General features: G+C 40.6%; 1 protein-coding gene across 3 annotated transcripts in view; it reads left to right on the forward strand.

The window, feature by feature from the left end:
• KDM3A (lysine demethylase 3A) overlaps nt 1–21,169 on the forward strand; it is a 29,647-nt gene extending 8,478 nt beyond the window's left edge. For 2 of the 3 annotated variants that reach the window (XM_050974169.1, XM_009098640.4), the window contains exons 7-26: nt 377–449; nt 530–618; nt 2,699–2,850; nt 3,854–4,416; nt 5,600–5,801; nt 7,197–7,411; nt 10,102–10,254; nt 10,545–10,640; nt 10,973–11,100; nt 12,758–12,947; nt 13,504–13,673; nt 14,419–14,655; nt 15,077–15,248; nt 16,184–16,274; nt 16,830–16,960; nt 17,742–17,861; nt 17,946–18,085; nt 19,822–19,998; nt 20,080–20,214; nt 20,426–21,169. In XM_050974169.1, coding sequence (XP_050830126.1) covers nt 377–449; nt 530–618; nt 2,699–2,850; nt 3,854–4,416; nt 5,600–5,801; nt 7,197–7,411; nt 10,102–10,254; nt 10,545–10,640; nt 10,973–11,100; nt 12,758–12,947; nt 13,504–13,673; nt 14,419–14,655; nt 15,077–15,248; nt 16,184–16,274; nt 16,830–16,960; nt 17,742–17,861; nt 17,946–18,085; nt 19,822–19,998; nt 20,080–20,214; nt 20,426–20,506 — 3,315 coding nt within the window. In that variant the 3' untranslated portion in view covers nt 20,507–21,169. The remainder of the gene's footprint in view (nt 1–376; nt 450–529; nt 619–2,698; nt 2,851–3,853; nt 4,417–5,599; nt 5,802–7,196; nt 7,412–10,101; nt 10,255–10,544; nt 10,641–10,972; nt 11,101–12,757; nt 12,948–13,503; nt 13,674–14,418; nt 14,656–15,076; nt 15,249–16,183; nt 16,275–16,829; nt 16,961–17,741; nt 17,862–17,945; nt 18,086–19,821; nt 19,999–20,079; nt 20,215–20,425) is intronic. The other variant, XM_050974170.1, reaches the window with a different exon arrangement.
• The last annotated feature ends 866 nt before the right edge of the window (nt 21,170–22,035 follow it).

A 22,035-nucleotide genomic window follows, 5' to 3' on the forward strand; every position in this document is an offset into this window, starting at 1 on the left:
TAAACATGGGTGTCAGTGTAGTGCAGAACAGTATAACCCAAAGTGTTTCTTTATGCTGCTGGTAGATTATTAAATAACAAATGTCCTTCTATGAAGAATGAGGGAGACATGGAATTTTTATTTTGAGTGAAACAAACATGATCTTGGTTTCTTTGCTCTCTGTGCTGTGCAGACTGCACAAGTTCTCAAGCACCAGTTTTGTGTTATTATGCAGAGACACTGTCACATGGTGTGTTGTTAAATTCAGCTTGGTATTCAAAGAACCTAGAAGTTAAGTGTCTAAGCTTAGTCCATACCAGCACATCTAAGATAAATATTTTAAAATAGAGTTTCACCTCTCTAAATGGTTGCTTTTGTGTTTCCTGTCCTTTCCAAGATTCCAGCTTTAAAAACTCTTGATCCAGAATTAATTCATGTTGAAATCATATATGACAACAATGGAAAATGTGGTAAGACCTATTACTTTTTGTCCTTCCAATACGAAGTAGGTTATTTGTGATAGACTAATCTTGATCACCTTCTCTTCCAGATAAATCAAAAAGAATTGGGGGTGTGAAAAGGAAGTCATCTGACAGCAGTGCAAGTGTTGATGCTAAACACACAAAATCTTCTCCTGAGGTAATGTCTTGCTTTGTTATATATGGCTGTTACATAATGATTATGTCACTTTTTAAAACATCTTAACTAAGGATTAGATTGGAAAGGAGAATGATGAATATAATCCCTTGGAGGGTGTGAGTTCTTTCAAGCTTGTCTGGGCATTAATTGAAGATCTTGCTTGTGATAATTGGAGCAAAAGCTACTAAGCCTTGAATGTTGGTAGTTTGTTGGGGGTTTTGTTCAATTTTTTGTTTGTTTGGGTTTTGTTTTTTTACTTTTTTGGCTTTTTGCTCCCTCCTTCTGTTTAAGAGTTGGTCTGCCTGGTCATGTATTCTTGCAGTAGGAGAAAACACAAAGGAGTTCTGAGGTTTATAACCTTTGCTTTTCATGTTCCTCTTTTAACCATTTTGTACATGAACCCAGAACCTTCAGCTGCACTTGGATGCTTTGGGGATTCAAGCTGCTCAAGCAGCAGTTGAAAGTTGTTCCAGTACAGAAAGGAGATGTGATTTTTCTGGTACTCTCATGTCTACTTTGATTTCTTTTGGGAGTGACCTGCCAGGTATCACTGAGAGATAAATCAACTCTCAAAGGTCAAAAGACAATCTGCTAACTTCAGTGTAGAAATGCAAAAAAGAAAAATCATGGCTTGGCTGGAGAAAACTTGCCCTGTAATTTTGCCTCAGTATTTCAGACCAAAAGCTGCATTTTAGGCAGGAGTAGCCAGTCTTTGGGAAGCTCTGGCATGGGAGGGACAGGGTTGTGTTGCTTCTGGGCAGTCAGCTCTGCAGATCTTTCACAAGCTCACAGAGAATCAGCATGAGGTACCAAGCACAGGGTAAGACGGCTCAATGAGGAGAGTGTCCTCTACTGTATTTACTGCTGAGGAAGAGTGTGCAGCAGGGCAGGTTGGAGTAGCCAAGGATTGCAGTCCTGGGTTTCCACAGCTTGTGCTTGGGTACCTTTAGCAGCTTTTGGTGCTCACTTTGCCTTTCTTCAGTTTTCTGCATAATTCAGCCATTGAACAGCCTGCTTGACACGCACAGAGCTGGGCTGAATTTTACATTCCAAGTGCCCTGCTGAAGAATTACCATGATCTGAATTCATAACTTGTTTTTCCTTAAAGTAGTGAAGTTATTTACTCCTCATTTTCCAGTCTACCTTCCTTCAGAGGACTGGATCATTTTTCACTTTTGCACTCTTTGGGAAATGCCTTGGAACCCTTTTTTCAAAGTGCTTACAGTGAGCATGCTTTCTAGTAAGGAAACCAGAAGCTATTTGTTACTCTGATTTTGGTGGATGTCAGTATGTGGGAGTGATTAGCTGAAGCCATATTTTTTGTTAATAAGTATGTGATAGTACTGATTTCTTGTGTGGAGTTAATTATCTGCAGCATCTTTCTGAGAGCTTGACTTGGTGCCTGACAGCTGTGTAATAGCAAAGCAAAAAGGAAATCTTTTGGAGCTGATGCTGATGAGCCTGTAGTGTAACTTCCCAGCTGTGGAAGGACCCCCACAGAAAAGCTACTTTCTAAAGAGACTTGCTAATTTGGTAGGCCTGTTGTATTTCTAAATTAATTACAGATTTCTTAGGATGATATTTTAATCAATGTAGGATTTCTGTACTTAACACTTCCTAGAACTCTGGTGCAAAGATTTTTTTGCTACAAGAAAGTTCACATCAAGATCTTTGGTAATGCTGTCAGTCTTCACAGTTTTGATTTTCTCTGGGATTTTCAGCTGAGATTAGAAATCTATTTCTGACTGCCAATTACTGCAGTTACTTTGGAAACATTGTTGCACTGGCAGTTACAAAGAGCAGAGCTTTCTGCCTTTTTTTCCACTTTCTTAATACACTTCCCCAAAAAAGTTAGTTGTTAATTGTGGGAAATGAAGTAACATGAGCAGTCTTTCATGAAACCTCTAATGTTTAAAAGGACATTTTAAAGTCTTTCCACCTCATGAACTGAGTGACTCTTTAATTGACTTTAATAAATATGGTAAGAAGAGTATTACTCTATTTCTCCTTTCAGGCTGAACCCTGCAAAGCCATAATTTTTTGTCCTGAATCTTCCTAACTGTTAAAATCTCTCTTGTAGGTTTCTCCCAGTCAGGGACATGTGCAGTCAGTACCAACTGTGCTGGGTGAAGCGCTGCTGGGCTGTACTCCTGCAAATAAAGACCAAAGGCACCCAGGCCTGCCCCTGCCAGCCAACTCACCACCCAACCTTGGTGCAGAGACTCCTCAGGGGTAAGGAAACAGTTTTATGCTTATACAGACATCTTACCTCCAAAAAGAATTCTGTTCTTAGCTCAACAAACTCTGAGGTCATTTTCAAGAGCTGTAGTAACTTCTCTTCTGTAATACCAGCATAGGAAAGTGTTAGATTTGCCTGCCCTGGATATGTAATTTACTTCCTAAGGCCATGTTCTTATTTAACTTTAAGGAAGTGGCCCTTCAATGTCCCAGGCTAGTGTCACTGTTTCATTGTCCCCATCTGTAAAAGGATACACAGGTGTGGTGCCTGCTTTGTCAAATGCATTCCTTCCCTGCCCCCAAGAAAAGAAGAACCTGTTCAGACAGGTGTCTGCTTTCTTGCAGATCAGCTACAGGTCCCCAGTTACAGTTCTGCTGACCACCATTGCCTTTGGACTTTTGTTACCCCCAGTTCTGTCACAAAATGGATGTAATGATAGAAATAGTGTGACAGAAGAACCCAATTTTGATGTGCTAAAAGGGGTTTTTCTGCTAGTTTTGTTTCTCTCACATGCTGAATGTGGAAAATATGTTTTTTTAAAAGGTTTTTTTGTGAGAGAGGTTTTACAGTCTCCAGCATACTGTCTTGTGGTGCCAGTCAGAAGTTCCTCAAGAATCTTGCCACAGACATGCAAATGAAATGCATTTGGTTATTCAGCAGTTGCCTGGAGGAAATGAGAAAGCAACTATTTATTTGTGAGAGAAGGAAGTGGAGTAGCAGCAAATACTCAAATTTGTGTGTGCCTACGTGGGTGTAGAGTTTTATTGTTCTAACTCTTAGAAAAAATCAAACCCAGATAAAACACCTGAAAAACACAAATCTCTTTAGCCTCACACAAAATGTAAGATACTCACACATCAGAACTCAAAGCACATAATTAAATAACTAAATTTCTTCTTTCAAGCTTTAATTTTGGCTAGATTGAGCAGCTAATGCTCTGATTTGTTTGACCTGTTTGTGGCGGTTTTTTCCTAATTATTGCATGTTGTGTTTCAGCACATGTAGACGAAGCCTACCAGAAACTCATCCTTCCTGTCTTAGTACTGGAGTTAAACCATTGACAGAAGAGCTGACAGCCTTTCCTAAAGTGGGCTTTATGTCTAAAGAACAAACACAAAATCCCAGTGAGCAAAATGGTAAATATACCTCTTTGAAAACCTCAAGGTCTTCATCTTTGACTGATTCAGCTAATGAAAAGGGAACCAACCTGAAGAATACTAATGAACCTTTTATGAAGGCCACACCAAACTTTCCCAAGGAATGCATTTCCATAAAGCAGCTGCAGCATCCCAACCCTTCCATAGCAATACCCAGAGGCAGTGGCACTGTTGAACTGCAGAGAACTTTAGATTGCAGACCCTCAACCTCAGATGCTCATCTTCTGTCCTTCAGTGAGTGTGGGCTTAAATCACAAAACAGCTACAGCAGCCACAAAGGAAACAAGATTGATGAACTTGCAGACATGGAGTTTTTTATTAGAAGAAATTCAAATGAGATCCTTTGTGATAAAAGTGAAAGTGAAAGCTTTTGGACTGGAAGTGCCAAGGTCCAGGATAACAGTAAGTGTTCCTAAAATTTCCTGTTATTTGAAAGTCCTTGTAAATTCTAACTACTTAGAAGTAGGTAATTTGTTAGATATGCAAAATTAGTAATTTAAATTGTGTGAGTAAATCAGGAGTTTGAATCATTTGTGTTTTCTTATAAGACAGGAATGCAACAAACTGGAGAAACACCTTTTCCTAAAAGAAAAGGACTAATCATTAATTTTTAGAAATAAGTTGTTACAAAATCAAGATTTTTTTTGCAATACAGATGCTGATGGCATAATGAGCCTACCTTTTAGCAATGGTCCTAAATTTTACAAACATGGTGAGGGATGGAAGTTGTCCTCATTAAAGCTCTGTTCAAGAGGGGCTTTGATTTAAAAACTGTCCCGAGAGCAAAACAAACACAAACCCACCCATCACCACCAAAAATTAAAACGCACTGAGCCCCAAAACCACCTGCCTTGTTCCTCTTTTCCATTTGGTGAGCTCGTCAGGTTTTGACATGGGACAGGTGGGGAAAGGCTGTGGTTGTTTAAGGAGCTGCACTCCTGGTGTCATGTGTCCTGCTGTGCTTCAGGTGGTGTTGCTGATAGTTCAGGATTCTGGGAATCCCCCTACATACCCACCTCCCTTTTTTTTTTTCTATCTCTTGTTGCTTGGTCTTGGATTACCGTGTGCTGTTCCATAATTAGCATGGATACACAGCCAGCCAAGCAGTCACTGTTGTGTCCCCTGCAAGGCCTCACTGGCAGTGTAGGAGGAAGGGAAATGTTTGGCATCTGTTACAGTAAGATGCTGAAAGCTGTTGCATCATGAAGGGGGAAAACAGGACTGAGAAATGGCTGGGTTGTACTCTGTCCCTGTTTCTTGTGAAATGTGGTTGCTCAGGGCTCCAGCTCTGGCTGAAGAACTTCCTTTAAAAGCAGATGTTCTTTCAAAATGCTCCTCTGTGAAAAAGTGGAAGGAGCTCTTGGTTCCACAGAGTCTGTGTGACTTCACTGGAACTGCAGCTTGAGACAGTTCCTGCTGACTGGAGAAGAGGTTTCTGCCAACTGCAAATATTTTTAGCATAACTTAGTTTCAGTGTAACGTAAAACTTAGAGGAAAAGTCGATTTGACTCTTTCACTAAAATACACTTGCTGGCACTTTGTGAGAAAAACCGAGCTTTTCTAACTCTGGCTGCTCTCCCTGCAGTCACTGTCCGCAAGTCCATTTTGTCTGATGCTGCTAAAGTGAAGAAGCTGCAGCAGAGCGGGGAGGCCTTTGTGCAGGACGGCTCCTGCAACAACATCGCCCCTCACCTGCACAAGTGCCGTGAGTGCCGCCTGGACAGCTACCGCAAGAACAAGGAGCAGAGAGACTCCACCGTCTTCTGCCGCTTCTTCCACTTCAGGAGGTGAGAGCAATTCACATCAACACCCTGGCAAAGGTGAAAAAAACCCAGTATGGTCTCATGGAGGTCTCTGTTTCAGAGCTATTTAATGCTGGTGTGTAGCTATAAGACCCAATATACCCAACTAATGAGTGGCTGCCAATGGTTTTTTAGCCCTTAGAAATGGTACAAGTGCTTCATTTGGGCAGAAAATATTTTGGCAGGACTTAGAGCTCTTTATTTTGCTGTTCTGGGCTGAGTGCCAGTAGGATAACATGAGTTTAGTTTGAGTGCTACAGCTCAGTAGAATTGGAGATACTAATGAGAGGGTAGATTCCATGCAGGTTTCCTAAAGTTTAGTGGTTGGACACCTGAAATGTTAGCCATAAACCCACAGCCATGGAAGAGTTGCAGTAAGTGGCTATGGGCTTTCAGCTGGGAACATTAAAGCTTCTCATGGAAGTGTTTAATCTGTGCACTCACTGGAATTCAGTTTTGTTGCTAAGCATTTTAAAAAATACAGATGTTACTAATCTGTTATTTATCTTCAGATTAGAGATTTTACTATAGTAAATCTTTGTATAATCTGATGTGTGAGACCAAAGTAACAACAGAGTAGGCTAATTCATCCTCTCAGCGTAGCAATCCAGACTTGCAGTGCAGTTCAAATCACATGAATCCTTTGGTTTAGAACTTGATACTAATGGAATTATCTCTTTTCATTGAATGTGCAATCTGACAAATCTGGAGATGGCATTTGTCTGATGACAATAGCTGCCAGCATGTGTTCTCATGGCACACCTAACACTACAGTGAGCACATGTTGTCATCAGAAGTCACCTTCCTTCTTCAGCATTTAGTAAAAAGGTTCCTGAAAAGAGCTCTTCGTGTTTTCCATTTTAGACACTACTAACAATGTAGATCTCATTCTTTCCACCTACTCAGAATCACTCAAGAATATATTTTACTCAAATTTTGCTTGATGCTTTTTGACAGCTGCTTCCAAGTGAATTGTTACTTGAAATATATTCTATATTTAAGGCATTCTAACTTCTCTTGAGAGTTGTATGTAGTCCTAGATAAAATTGCTTTTGCCATCTCTAGATGTGGCCTTAATGCCAGTGCATTTTAAAAATTGTAAACCTGATTTGGTTTTGTGTGAATAAAGAACAACTTGTTGTAAGGTAGATTTCCTAACTAAAAATCTGAATTTTTTTTCTTTAAAACAAGCAGTGCATTGAATGTGCCTGATGTTAGTGACCAGTATGTTTACCCATGTCTGTTGTAACCTTTGAGTAAATTCATTGGCATACAGTACATACACTTGCAACTCAAACATTGACTGATTGGAATGACTTTAAACCAGTACAGCATTTGAGTTAATGAGGGCTTTTTCTCCTTTTCCCCCTTTCTCATCAGGCTGCAGTTTAATAAGCATGGAATACTGCGTGAGGAAGGTTTCTTAACTCCAAATAAGTATGACCCTGAGGCTATTAGCCTGTGGCTGCCTTTGTCCAAAAATGTTGTGGGTCTAGATCTGGACACAGCAAAGTACATCCTGGCCAACATTGGAGACCACTTCTGCCAGCTGGTGATATCTGAAAAGGAAGTCATGTCAACAATTGAACCACACAGTAAGATCAACTTGTATTGAAATCTTTTGTGTTTTCAGTGCTTTGTGTGAAGCTTTAAGCTGCTGTGAGAAAATTAATTGCATATATTTGGAAATATCATATAAGACTTGAGTGTCTCTCTCTCTTTTCAGAGTGGGAATGGTTAAGAGCCACTGTGAACTGGTGTCAACAACTCTTTGCTTCTCACAGGGAGGAGGAAAGGGAAGGGCAATTCCACCTTTCTCCTTCTTTGTCAGAAGTTGTTTCTCAATTTATCAAATTACTTTTCCTGTTACAAAGTGAAAAAAAAAATCAAGTAAACTACCAGGTAGCTGACAACAAAATCTGTTCTTGGTGTGAAAATGAAATAAAGAATTTACTTTGCACAGGGTTCTGTTAGATTGCTTTAGTCCTATTTTGTTATAATAGCATCCTGGACCTAATGCTGTCAGTAAAATATTTTTTTTTCCCTCCCCCTGCAAATTTCCAGTAGCACTTTTAGAAGTGATTGTGTGCAGCCCTACTGGGCATAGACCAGAGGAGTGCTGGTGATGGGATAACTGACTGGTGAGGTTAATTAGTGTAGACAGGGCAAACTTAGCACCCCCAAACACAGGGGTTTGGCCACATCAAGATATTTCTGTAGGAAATGTGAGCAGACAAATGGGGAAGTCTACAACCTTACATAATCACTTCTCAGAGCAGAATGACTCTAAAACTCAGTTTGTTTTCTAGATTTTAAGTGCATGACCAGGGTACAGCACAGTTTAGGAGGCTGCCACTGTCTGCTGTGTTTGTGGAGTGTTGACATTAGATAAAGATCCTCTCAGTTTGGCAGTCACTCCACTGTCCTGAAAGAAGAAAAAGAGCTGAACAAGCTTGAATGCCCTTCAAAAGTGGGGGGAAGTCTTGAGATATTCCAGAAATACTTACTGTGGGGGTCTTACCTTGAGCTGCTTGGAATCTGCAAGCTTTGCTCTTCTCTTGACCTGCTACATGTTCAGGTCTGTAGAACCAAATTATCTGTAGCCAGAGTGAGATGTGTAGACTGGAATACAGAAACACTTCTGGGAGGGTGAAGCTTTGGATGAATTCATGAAACAAAAGGAAGGTGTGATGTTTCTTAATAGCAGAGGATGCATCTGTTGGCATAGCTACCAGAAACATCCTCTGCTTAAAAAGCACAGACATGTGTGAGTTCTGGAATTGGCTTGAAAGGAGCAAAATCTCATTAATTCGTCTTTGATTTTATTGCCCTGACCGGTGAGAATAAGGGAACCCACTTTCATTAATATGGAGGTTATTTTGAATGCCCTGGGCAGGAAAGAAGTAATTTACAGTCTGAATACATGGTTTCTTTGAACAGTACAGTGGGAGAGTGCTCAGTCAGCACAGGAAAAAGGGAGATTCTTCTGCCAGCATGGCTTGAAGTTATGGTAAATTTAATTGTGTTTTCCCTGTGAAGTAAAAGATTGACTAGTGTATAAAGAACAGCTTGTTAGGTCAAGTTGTTCCTTGGCCACCAAATGCCTAAAGGAAACACGATTAACCTACAAGGAGGAACCAAAAAAATAGGAGTAGAGGAAAGAGAGAAGATTCAGAAAAGATAGGAAATGGAATTCAAAAGATAAGGAAAAAACCCTCATCCTGTTTGGGGGAAATTGGAGAGTTGACCTAGAAAATGATAAATATAGTGCATGTTTTTAAAAGGCAGAGAAGAATGGAGCTGGTGCTATTTAGACCTGTGTCTCTTGGAAGAATTCTGAAGCAAGTAGTCAAACAATTTTTACCTCCTACTTAAGAACAAATTGTGCTGAGCTATTCCAGTGTTGTTCCATACATAGTCAATGGGCATTATTCAGAACAAGAGCAGCAGATGTCTTGGATGCTGTTATGGTTTTCTTAGCATGCATTAGGACATGGTCTCTCATAGCTTGCTTTTAAAATTAAGAAACATTGTGGGCAGGAAAGTTTCAGAGAAGTTACAAGTGTGGAAGGTGGTAGGAGGAGGCAGGTGTGTGCTTTTTGTCTTGTCTAGTTTTTTAGCTGGCAACCTAAGGAAATGGAGAGCAAGCTAAAATAATTCTTGCATAATCACAGATTCACAGAAAAATAATACAGCCCTGGAAGGGCTTGTAATTTTTTGCAAGATATTGTCAATGTTTGGGATGTTTGGAGTGGATTGAAGAAGTGGCTTGGGATGAGGAAGGGGGAATATAGTAGGTACATAGGAAACCTGAACAGCAGCAGTCAGTGCTTCAGAGAAGAAAATTGACCATTCTGAGAAGGTCAGACAAACGCATACACCTAAAACCTCCCCAAAGGAAGACAGCTGCTTGTTCACCATGCTGCTGAAGAGAGAGCAAGGATAAGCTGGTTGTGGCAAGCTACACATTAAGTTTAACTTGCCAGCAGTACCTGAATTTATTTCCTGGAGTAGCTGTGGGATTTCCACTTAGGAGAATGCCAGGAATGTGCTTGTTAACTTGGACAGGCATGTGTCAGGAGTAAAAGCTGTGGTTGGTGCTACACAGGAGGAAGCAAGCTGGTCTCAATTGCTTGGACTGTTGTGTAGCAACAAAAGCATTTTTTGGAGTCCCAATACAAGACCAAGTCTGAGTCACATCACTGTAGTTGAAGTGGCTGTAGTTACCATGCAAATGCTGAATCTGTTGGCACTAACACTCTGACTGTCCTGTCCTTGCCTGCAGGACAGGTGGCCTGGAAGCGCGCGGTGCGCGGCGTTCGCGAGATGTGCGACGTTTGCGATACCACCATCTTCAACCTGCACTGGGTCTGCTCCAAGTGTGGCTTTGGGGTGTGTGTGGATTGCTACAGGATGAGGAAAAAAAGCTCACATGAAGGTGGGAGTGCTTATTACTACCTGAAACAAAGGGGGAGGAGGGGAAATAAAATCTGTGTTGGACTGGGAAGTCAATGACAGCCTTAAACAAGCTGAAAAAAGCTTTCCCAACCAAAAAGACCTGTTTTAGGCCTGTGGTTGGATGTAAGAAATGAGCCATAAAAATTAGCCGAAAAAACCCTTCAGGCAAAAGAGTATGTGTTGTAGGCCTGTGGTTGGATGTATCAATAATAGTCAAATATGTGGCTTTCCAGAGCAGTAACAAAAAACTGTAATGGTTTTGTTTTACAGATGATGACTCAGATACTTTCTCCTGGTTTAAATGTGTGAAGGGGCAGGCACATGAACCAGAGAATCTAATGCCTACACAAATAATTCCTGGGAAAGGTATTGGAAATATTTGATTAACATTAAAATGTGCTGTAGGATTTTGCTGTCTTTTGTGTGTTGTTGATATTGTACTGAGTGAGGTTTGATTTTAATAGTAAAGTTGGTAAAAGCTTAACATTTATTATCCAAAGACAGGAATAGCGTGTGTGTTTAAAGGTCAAAGATAATAAAATAGTATTACAAAGAAGTAGCAGAACTTTTTGTTTGATGATGAACAGTATTCACATAATAGTGTTTAGCTGCACAACACACACAATTTCTTAAAAAGTCCTGGTGACTGCTGAATGTTATGATTACATGTGAGCTCATTTGTGCTTCTCTCCCTTCAGCTCTCTATGACGTTGGTGACATCGTTCACTCCGTAAGAACAAAGTGGGGAATAAAGGCAAATTGTCCTTGTGCAAATAAGCAGTTCAAAGCACTATCAAAGCCAGCTCTAAAGGAGGATTCCAAACAGGTTTGTTACTGCCTCTGTCTGTGCAGTTAAGTTGGTGTCAGTCTATTGCATGTTCCTGAAGCCACTGCTAATTTGACTTTGTAGGTTGCCAGCCCTGACCTCTGTGATAACCCCACCACATAGGGACAATTTTATTCACTGTTCATCTTTCTGGTTCAGCTCCTTTGATGCTAAGGCCTCAGTAGTTGACTTATCCTTGAAAAAGGCTCAGTGAGGATTTTTAGAGCAAAAATGGGATTAAATTGTGAGATCCCTTAAGAGAAGAAAATGAAGAACAGATGAGAGGGAATGGTAGTGAAGTGTATGCTGTTCCTTGGGTCCTGGAGATATAATACATGCAGCATCTAAAGATTTAGTAAGGTGGAAGAGTACTTGGATTCATAAAAGAACTAAACATGAAAAAAAAAAGATTTTTAGAGGAGTGTGGGGATTCAGTGATTTCTCTGGCAATCTGGTAGGTTTGCTTCTCTGTTTACAAAAAAACCAAAACAAAGGAAACCCCACAAGATACATATATTTATAAATGGATGTAGTATTTTTTTGCTTTTGAAAACAGAGCACAAATTAATAGCATAGTTTAGAAGTATCTCACAAGAAATGGGGTGAATTAAGTGATTTTAATTTTGTTAGATCCTTATTCATAGCCTTATTTTGAAAATAAATCTTACCTTAATTGTAAGAAGTAGGTTGGACTTGATTTCAGTGTAAGCAATGAACAGAAGGGACAAAAAAATTTCAGTTGTTACAAGTGTGGGAAATAGTTATGTGAATCAAAAGTTAGCATTCAACTGACTTGGCTTCAGTCTTCTGAATCAAGATTTCCTGTGATTCTGGACAAAGAGCTGCATTAAATTTATCTACACGTGTTTATAGAATTAGTTACTGCACTGGTTGTGTGAGGATATGCTCTTTAAAGGTTAAAACATTTTGTGTGATGTCATATTTAGAATCCTTGCCAAGCATCAGCAGTCAGTGAGAGATGAAATAGAGAATGTAATGATAGGCAGATGAAAGAGCAGAATCATTTCTTAGCTTAAAATTATTTGAGCAGAGAGGAAATGTCACCAGTCATGCAGGAATCCCAGGGCAAAGCTGTGGTTTTGTTTAGTTTGTTCCTAGAACCTCCAAATGACCAGCTAAATCAGCTGCACAGGAGATGGACAGTCCTGTGCTTGGATTGTGCTGGCACTGGCTGCACTCAGGCAGGTGTAGCTCACACCTGGCAGGTGAGTGCATGTTTGCTGCCAGCTTAAGAGAGAAATTTAGGGATGTTCCATGTCTGTTTTAGTCCCCTGAACTGCATCTCCAGCTTAGCCCTGGCCTGAGCATCAGCTATGACTAGAAATGTAAGAACTGCTCTTGAAACTGCAATTGGTTCCCAAAGCAATCCCAGAAAAGGCACCTGGGAAACTTGGCTCTCTGTGCTTGTCTTGAGGGGTGATGGACTCTGGCTGCTCCTAAATTAGGGAGATCCCAAATCCTGCTGAGCTGCCATCTCCTGATCCTGAGCTGCAGTGCTGACCTCTGGTGGAGATCACACGTTTTGAGGGCCAAACCATTTTATTGTTTAAAGGATGAGTTTGGACATGCTACTGCTTGTGTTCCCTTTCTGTAGAGTGTGTTTGTGTGTAAACAAGTTATTGCTTTGCTTTTTCAGCACTTGGCATCTGGGGACAGGCCTGGCCTTCAACACAACAGTTTTGTCCTGAGCCCACAAGTCACTACACATGATCCTCCTCCTCTAAAATCAGCACTTGGAAGTAAACAAACTGCTTCTGTAAATACTTCTCCTTCATTAAATTGGTTTTCAAACCTAACCAGTGGAAACGTGAATAAAGAAAACAAAGGTATGTGCAGAACCAGTGAAGAGTAACCCCTTTGTGGCTGTTTGTCAGAAGAATATAGGTCAGACCCAGCAATATCTTGTGCTGAGAGTGATGTCATTGGCCTGCTGGGATAAGTGTTCAGTGGCTTGGAGTAAAGCCTGGCAGAGCTAGCATATTCTGTTTCAAAAACTGGATTAAAATCCCATTGATGCAAGTATTCTTGAAAGTTCAGTTTGAGAATTCATGTTGTTTGGGGGTTTTGGTTTTTTGGGTTTTTTTAAAATGTGGATTTTTAAAATGTTGGTTTATTGAAGAAAGTTAAGTGAAAGAAATATTTTGTCTGCATGTATTGGGAGAAGATTTATATATATGTATATACATGTATGTGTATATATATATATTTATATTTATATATATGTATATACATGTATGTGTGTATATATATGTGTATATATATGTATGTATATATATATATATATATGTATGTATGCATGTAGGAGGATATTGTCTTGAAAAAAATTCAAAGTATTTTCACGGTTTCGAAGTGTTCCCATGGTTTTCCTTTTCTTCATTTCAGAGAAACTTCTCCTACCAATTTCAAAGAATGAAAATAAACCTCTTCAGACACTCCCCAGCTTAGCCAAGCCAGCTGCAGCCCTGCAGACATTCAACAGTGCAATATTAACCCCTGTGAGCAACAACAACACGGGCTTCTTGAGGAACCTGTTGAACTCTTCTGCAGGAAAGGTACAGGAAAAATTCTATCCTACAATTTGAGTTGATCCCAGGCTTAGATTCTGTTTTAAACCTGTGAACAGCTGCCACAGGCAGTTGATTTTCTTGTCACAGTAAAATTGTCTTCATTTGGGAAAAAGGACTAATTCAGTTTGAGTGCTCAGTTAAGAGTAGCTTAGTGGTGCTAAGTCTTGGTGAGGAACTGGGAGCTAAGGGATAAGGCAGATGAACTTCCTTAGGGTAGAGTTTGGCAACTGCATTGATTGGGATGTCTTTTAGACTCAAAAAAAAGGCACCAATGAACTTGCAGATGGAGGGAAGAATCTTCTGTGGTGTCTTCCCCTTTCCTCATTTGCAGCCTGGTCACTTCAGATGTTTCTGGGCTTTGTCTGATCTTACAAATGTGACTTCAGAGTGGTGGGGAAAAATACTGGCCTTGAGAGTTCTTTGCCAAAACTGAATTTCTGCTCTTTGATATAAAGCAAATCCTGTTCTAGGTTTCTGCAGTGTTGCTGAGATGCAAATCAGCAGAAATTGTTGTGTCAGAATTCTGTAGATAAAGTTTAAGGAATGGCACTGGCATTTAATGATGGTGCATTTCTAGACAGCAGAATTCTGCTGTTGTTGGTTTCTCTGCACAATTGGATCTCAAGTGAAAAATATTTGAAGTGGCAAATACTTTCTTTAAAGCCTTCAGGATAAGGCAACAGAAAAGAGCACTAATTTTTTGTTGTTGTTCTTTCATGTGTTTTATCAGACAGACAATGGACTGAAGAGTACACCCAAAATCCTTGATGACATTTTTGCTTCCCTGGTGCAAAACAGAGCCATTACAGACCTGCCTAAGAAGCCTCAAGGGCTGACCATCAAGCCCACTATCATGGGCTTTGACACACCCCACTACTGGTTGTGTGACAACCGCCTGCTCTGTCTGCAGGACCCCAACAATGAGAGCAACTGGAATGTCTTCAGGGAGTGCTGGAAGCAGGGACAGGTATCCTCATTTCCTGGCTTTTTCCATTTGCAATTCACGTGCTTTGTCCTTTATTTGAAGCACAGCTACAATTACTGTAGTGATAAGCAACATTAATTCTTCATCAAATGTGTGACATGAGCACTGTTACACTTCCTTATCTGAGGATCTGTTTTACTGTCTAAATCTGTTTCTAAGCAGAGAGGTGCAATTATGGCTCTCTATATAAAAAGCTATGGCTCTATGTATAAAAAGCTGCCTCAGTTTGAAACAGAGAATGCTTAAATGTATGGTAAGGCAGAATTCTAGTAGGGCATACTGATCTAGTTTGCAAAATGCCTGCATCCAAATGCTCTATGTATTTTATGTATTACTCTGTTGTAGTTTTTGTAGAATTTTTGGTGTTTAATAATTCTTCAGAATATATTCTTTTGCTTTCTAGCCTGTAATGGTGTCAGGAGTGCATCACAAGTTAAATGCAGACCTCTGGAGACCAGAGTCCTTTAGGAAGGAATTTGGCCAACAGGAAGTAGATCTGGTTAACTGCAGGACCAATGAAATCATCACTGGAGCTACTGTAGGGGATTTCTGGGATGGTTTTGAAGATATTTCAAGTAAGTACTGTAACTCTTTGTTCCAGTAGGTAGAACACTCAGCAGCAATGATTCTGCCTTTAGCACAGACTTGTGATCCATATGCATGGTACAAGATGTTCAAGGATTTCTCCTTACCTTGGGCACTTTGGTGCGGATGCATTGCAGACATTCATGCTTTTAGGATTGTGGCCTGGATAAAAATTCATTCCCATGAAGTACTCTCCTTCAGGAGTATGTTTGGCTGCCTTTAGTCTTTTGGGAAAACATTCTAAGGAAATTTAAGATCTTCCTAGTAAATAGGTATCTGCCAGTTTTGTTTTTTTTTTTCCAGTGGAGTAAAACAGATGAGCACAGGTAGGGGTGGTGCTCACAGGTTAAATGGGTTCTGCTGTTTTAACTTGAAGGTTCTTTGTTCTGAGGAACTGAAGTTACTTTGTATAAAAATAGATTAAGGGGCAGTGAGCTTGAGGTTTTCCAGGAGAATTAACAGTTGCCATTTCATTTGGGCTTCTACTTTGCGTCTGTTACACATCTTTATCGAAGGATCTGCTTTACTGTTTAAATCAGTTGTAAGCTCAGGGAGTTTTGTGCTTAGGGCAAGAAGAGTGGGAGGTGGAAGACTCACACCTTTCTTTTCTGTTACTTATCTTTGAAGAGATTTGGCTTCATCAGCTGCTTTTGGCCTCAAACCTGTTTCTGAGCTAAATTGTGGGAAGTGCTTGGGCAGGGAAGCAGTAAGGGCTGCTTGTCTGTCTGACATCTCCTGTTGTAACATGTTTGTCATGAGAGTGATACCCTACTCTGGTGTCAGAGGAACTTGTATGTCTTCAGTTTTATGTGAAAGTTGTGGAATGAACATGATTTTAGACTGAGAAGGATTTCTTTATCTTAATTCTTCAGATTCAGAGTTATACAGCTATTAAAAACTGAGACTTGTTAATATTTCAAATTAGGTCGCCTGAGAACAGAAGAGGGAGAGCCAATGGTACTGAAGCTTAAGGACTGGCCTCCAGGAGAAGACTTCAGAGATATGATGCCCTCTAGGTATGAATTTCCAGAGGAAATGTTCATTGTTCTGTGGCACACCCCCAAAATCACGGACTGTAGGAATATTCTTGTGTTTTGATACCTCCCTCAGCTTTGAGCAGCAGTTGGTGCATGTGAACAGTTCTGTTTCTCAGAGATGCCTGACATAAATGGAAATCCTACACAAGTTTAATGATAAATTTTTATGTGGTTCATTGTGTTTGTTGCTAAGTAAAGTGAGCACCTAAAACTGCTCCTAAAAGCCTGGATCACTTTGAAATCTGAAGTTCAGTTGAAGCTTACTTTTTGGCCAGACATTTTTAAATATTTGGACTTAAACTGTTTGATATTCCTTGAGAAGATTACACAATAAAATAGCATTACTCCAGAGCAGTTAAATTTTTTTGCTGTATTTCTGTGCCTTGTTTGTTTGGCTCCTTTTCATGGTGTCCAGCAAACCCCCTGAGGGAAAGAGTACATATCCTCAACTGGAGAGTGCTTTTGTTGCAGTCAGTTTCAGTCTGGTTTTGGTTTTATCAGTACCTAATGTTAAATTTTGTTGCATTACCTTAGGTTTGATGATTTGATGAAAAATATCCCATTGCCAGAATATACCAGGAGAGGTGGCAAACTCAACCTTGCCTCTCGACTTCCCAACTATTTTGTGCGACCAGATTTGGGCCCCAAGATGTACAATGCCTATGGTAAGGAATCTTTCACTCTAAAGGTCACACTGACCACATGTTCCTATTGAAATTTATTGCAGATTATGTGAATCCTTGTGGTTGTAGACGATTTTATTAATCCCATGGATCAGAAAACCTGAGTTTGGCTCATCTGTAGGCATCAATGATGTCCAGAGCATGATAGGATAAATTTTATTGAACATCTTTTTTCCAGGTGGTTTCAAGGCAATAGTAATTATTCCCAGTCTTTCAATCAGCTTGCTCCACAGCCTCTTTCCTGTAGCTGGCAATGTATATTTGTTTTGCTGCTTCTGTTGTTCTCCTTTATGAACTGTATCATTTAGTTTTTAATCTCTCCTTGAGCAGTTTTTTCCTGTGTCTGGTTGATCTGCTGTCACTCAAAAGACATTTAAAATGGAGAAGCATCATGGCCAGTACAGAGATGGTGGATTGTAAATCCTGTATAAGCTGCTGGTTAGAGTGAAAAAGAGACTGTTTCTCAAAATGCTTTATCCTAAACTGCTGTAGAAACCCTTTTCTAGCAGGACTTAAACATATATATCATAGAGGCTAGACAGAGATACATTGATCTGTATCAGCCTGTCAGCAGATCACTTGGGAAGCCACAAGATGGAGCAAGGTCCTGGATAGAAAGCAAATTGCTGTTCTGGAAGCATTTGTTGGTAGAAGTAAAAGCACTCTAATCTTCTCAGAAAGTGCTTCTGATAGTGGTGCACCATTATTTTGTCTTACTAATGGATCTGCTACTCCTTTTTCCCTTCTTTAATTTCTCCCCCAGGATTAATAACACCAGAGGACAGAAAATATGGCACAACAAACCTGCACTTGGATGTATCTGACGCAGCCAACGTCATGGTTTACGTGGGGATCCCCAAAGGCCAGGCTGATCAAGAAGAAGGTAAAGTCTTGGTGGTGTCTGGGGGATATTTCTGTGGCCAGAGGGAAGATCCTGTAATGTAACTGCTGGTGTTGCTGTCCACAGAAGTGCTGAAGACCATCCAGGATGGGGACTCTGATGAACTGACAATTAAGCGTTTCACTGAAAGCCGGGAAAAGCCCGGAGCTCTGTGGCACATTTATGCTGCCAAGGATACAGAGAAAATCCGGGAGTTCCTTAAGAAGGTGAGCTGTTCATCTTAAAAACTGATCTTCTGCCTGTGGAGGCTTGCAAGTCTCTATCTTTGGGGCTTTTCTCCTCCTTCATATCCTGGTTACTGTGGAAACAACCTGAGTTGTATCTAAGACATAGGACCTGAAAAGGGTGGAGAGTTGAAGCTTGTTACCTTGTGTGCAGAGGTTCCTTCTGCCCACTCTTCTCATAGATGAGTAATGTTACATAGTGAACAAGAAAACAGCTGGTTTAGGTTTAAGGCAAAGCAGTTTAATTTGATCCTTTTTCAAAGAATGTGAGATGTTTTTGAGAAATGTCAGATCAGTACATGGTACATAACACTCTTCCTTGTTCTCTCTCTTGCTGCCTGTTTTTTTTCCTCCCTACCTTGATGAGGTCTGAATTAAGGGTGGTATTTTGTGTCATGTTTTCATGGAGTTAAGGGTTTAGAGATGTGCTTCCACATCCAAAAGGGCTTATTTCAGTGTTCACATTTATCTCAGATGGTCCAGAGTTCTTTGTGGTCTTAATGGTGAAACTTCATTGGTGCTCTAAAAATGGAAAGAACCAATATGCTGATATTTAAAAAGATCAATTAGATTATCTAAACAGCTGTTGGCCTGGTCAGGCTTATGGGTTTCTTGGTGGAAGCTGGGAGAGGCTGCAACAGACTTACTTAATATTAACAAAGAACAAATCTTATGGTTGATCAAACATGATACTGGGTTTGATAAGCACTAGCACTTGGAGTCTTGACATCTGTGTCTCACACCACAGTCCCTTTATTACACTTAGGTGTGGGGCTTTCAGCACCTCTTAGTGGAGTAGAATCAAGCTGTTTATCTCCTCCCAAATGAGTTTTTGGGCTACAGTCCTGGGTGTAGGTGGCTGCTGCAGCAAGTTGGATTTATACAGCAACTTCTTGCAGAAATTCTCCCCACAACCCTCAAATTTGTGTCCTGAAGTGCTTGTTGTGCTTCCCAGTCTCGTTTCTCCTGAAAATCTGGTTTGCATCCTCTGGGTCAGTGAGCACACACTGACTGATGGTGGCCTCAAGGCAGACACCTGCTGAATTCCACACTTGGTAGTGTCTTCCAGTCACAGGCTATAGAGTCACAGAATCTCAGAATGGTTGGGGTTGGAGGGGAGATTTAAGAACATCTTATTCCAGCCCCCTGCAGTGGGCAGGGACACCTTCCCCTGGACCAGGTTGTTGAGAGCCATGTCCAACCTGGTCTGGAACACTTCCAAGGATGGGGCAGCCACAGCTTCTCTGGGTAACCTGTGCCAGTGCCACAGGGCCCTCACAGGAAAGAATTTCTTCCTATTTTCTTCTTCTAATCTAAACCTACTGTCCTTCAGTTTAAAGCCATTGCCCCTGTCCTGTCACTTCACACCCTCCTCCACAGCCCCTCTCCAGCATGAGTAATGTCAGAGCACTGGTTCCATGTATGGCAGTGGTTCCCAATGTGAACACAGGCTGCTTCACTTGCCATTGTCCATTGGGATTACTTGCACTTTCCACATCCACATTTGCAATGTGTCTTTGAAGTCAGTGGGACCTGAGCAATGCTGAAACCTTGACAAAGGTCTGAGGAGAGATCCACACTTCCCTTGTGTAACTCTCCTACCTGAGCACATGGTGCAAGTCCCTCTGGCACACGTTTGTGTGGAATACCACAGATACAACTTGACTGTCCAGTCAGACTGGTGTGCTAAAATACCTGTTGTCTTGTGACTTTGCCAGGTTGCAGAAGAGCAAGGCCAAGAAAACCCTGTGGATCATGATCCCATTCATGATCAGAGCTGGTACCTGGACCGATCGCTGAGGAAACGCCTTCACCAGGAGTACGGAGTTCAAGGCTGGGCTATTGTACAGTTTCTAGGAGATGTAGTTTTCATCCCAGCAGGAGCTCCACATCAGGCAAGCACCAGGGTCATGGAATGGCCTGACTGCTTGGGCAGCCCTTTGAGCACGTGCCTAATGCTTGTTTGTTCTCTCTAGGTTCATAATTTGTACAGTTGTATTAAAGTTGCAGAAGACTTTGTATCCCCAGAGCATGTCAAACACTGCTTCTGGCTCACTCAGGAATTTAGATATCTGTCACATACGCATACGAACCATGAAGATAAATTGCAGGTAACTTCCCAATGCTCTGTGCTCTGGACTCTTCACAAAAACCCCACTAAAACACAGCAAATGTTTTCTGAAATTTGTCATTTCATGAGGGTTGGGCAAATGGTTTTGTCTAAACTGACCTGCCCAGGTGAGGGGAAGTAAGCAGGAAAGCTGGAAAACCATTTGTGCTGTTTGCTTGTAAAACCAAGCACCTTTTCCTTTGCTCCTGCAGGTGAAGAATGTCATTTACCACGCTGTTAAAGATGCAGTTGGGATACTGAGAGCTAACGAATCCAGCCTTAGCAGACCGTGACGTAGAGCGCCTTAACCACACACTATGAAACAGAAGCGTTGGCAGCTGTTTTACCTACTCAGTCAGGACCTCTGTGGACTTTGAGATTATATGAATGTTACCTCATCTTCCTTTCAGCAGTACCAGAGGATCGTGGTACTATGTTCTGTGTATTCTTCCAATGTTTACAAACCTGATATGTATATGTAGTAATATGTATGGACTGTGGCATACTGTGAATGCTCAGTTGCAATAGAACTTTATACGGAGTTGCTCTCCAAACTGTACAAAATACCTCCTATAGAACTGTTGGGAACTATTCCAAATTACTCGTTTGAAAAATATTATTCAAGGCATTGTAAAGCTTCAATTTTTAAAATTTATTTTGGGGTGGGAGGAAGTATGGAATCACTCAGTTTAATAACCAATTTACATAAAAAGTTAAGAATGCAGTTCTGGAATTTCACATTAACATAGAACTAGCATTTAAATTAGCTTTAAGCTATTGTATAGTAACATAGAGATGGGAGTTAACCATCTTTAGGTAAATGTATTTAAATTTCTAAATGTTAAAAGAAACTTTTAATCAAATGTCTTCTGTTCAAAACTGCTCTTTAATTTGAACTGATGTTTGATTCTCTTGTTTTTAACACTGAATGGTTACATAAAAATTCATCTATTTCAGATACTGTTCCTTGCCTGTTTTCTTCAGTTGGCTGTTTAAAATGTAATTAATTTGATGCAGTACTTTGAAATGCAAAAGAAAACTGTGTATCATAAATGGTTCATACTGTTTATTGAAGAATTTGAAGGCTTAGTTTATGGAATTTAGCAGCAGACCTGTTTATAATTATTTTTGGTTACACTAAGCATGACTTAGCTGACACTACTGCTGCCAGTGCTGTGGTCTGTCACATGAGCTTTGCAGCTTCAGTCTGAAATTGTACACACAGAACTCAGGGCTGTTTGGAGAAACACTGAAAACATCATAAAATAGGAAGAGAGGTTATGAATGGAAAAGTGAATCTCTCATTTGATGAGATACCCTGAGACAAAATTAACCTTTCAGTTCCTTCCCAGCACTGAAGGTTGCCAGATGGCCTCCAAGTTCACTTTTCTGAGCTTATGCAACAAATTGAACTCTGCAAATGCTCCCTGTACGACTTGACCTGCTGTTTGTGATCAGCAGCAACTGTTCAGTCTGCCTGGGGGGGCAGGGCTCTTCTTCAGAGAAATTTCCTCTGATTGCTCCTTCAGGAGAGGGGACAGGCTCAGTGATGTGCAAGAAGCAGGAGCCTCTTACAAGAGTTAAGTTGATTTACAAAGCTTTGCCTACACACCAGCCCTTCACTGTATTCACTGAAAGCTTTCCTCCACCTTCACTTGCTGCCACCTCTTGACAGTAAATAACTTGTTCCAGTCACTTCAGGTCCCTTGATTTGGCATTTTGTGCTTGAACTTGTCAAGTATGCTTAAAAACAACACTTACCTGAACAGTATCTCTTGAACTATCGAGTTGAAGATGACATGAAGCAGGTTAATTGCTTTCC

This window comes from Serinus canaria, chromosome 4, assembly GCF_022539315.1.
Source record: "Serinus canaria isolate serCan28SL12 chromosome 4, serCan2020, whole genome shotgun sequence".
Lineage (NCBI taxonomy): Eukaryota > Metazoa > Chordata > Aves > Passeriformes > Fringillidae > Serinus > Serinus canaria.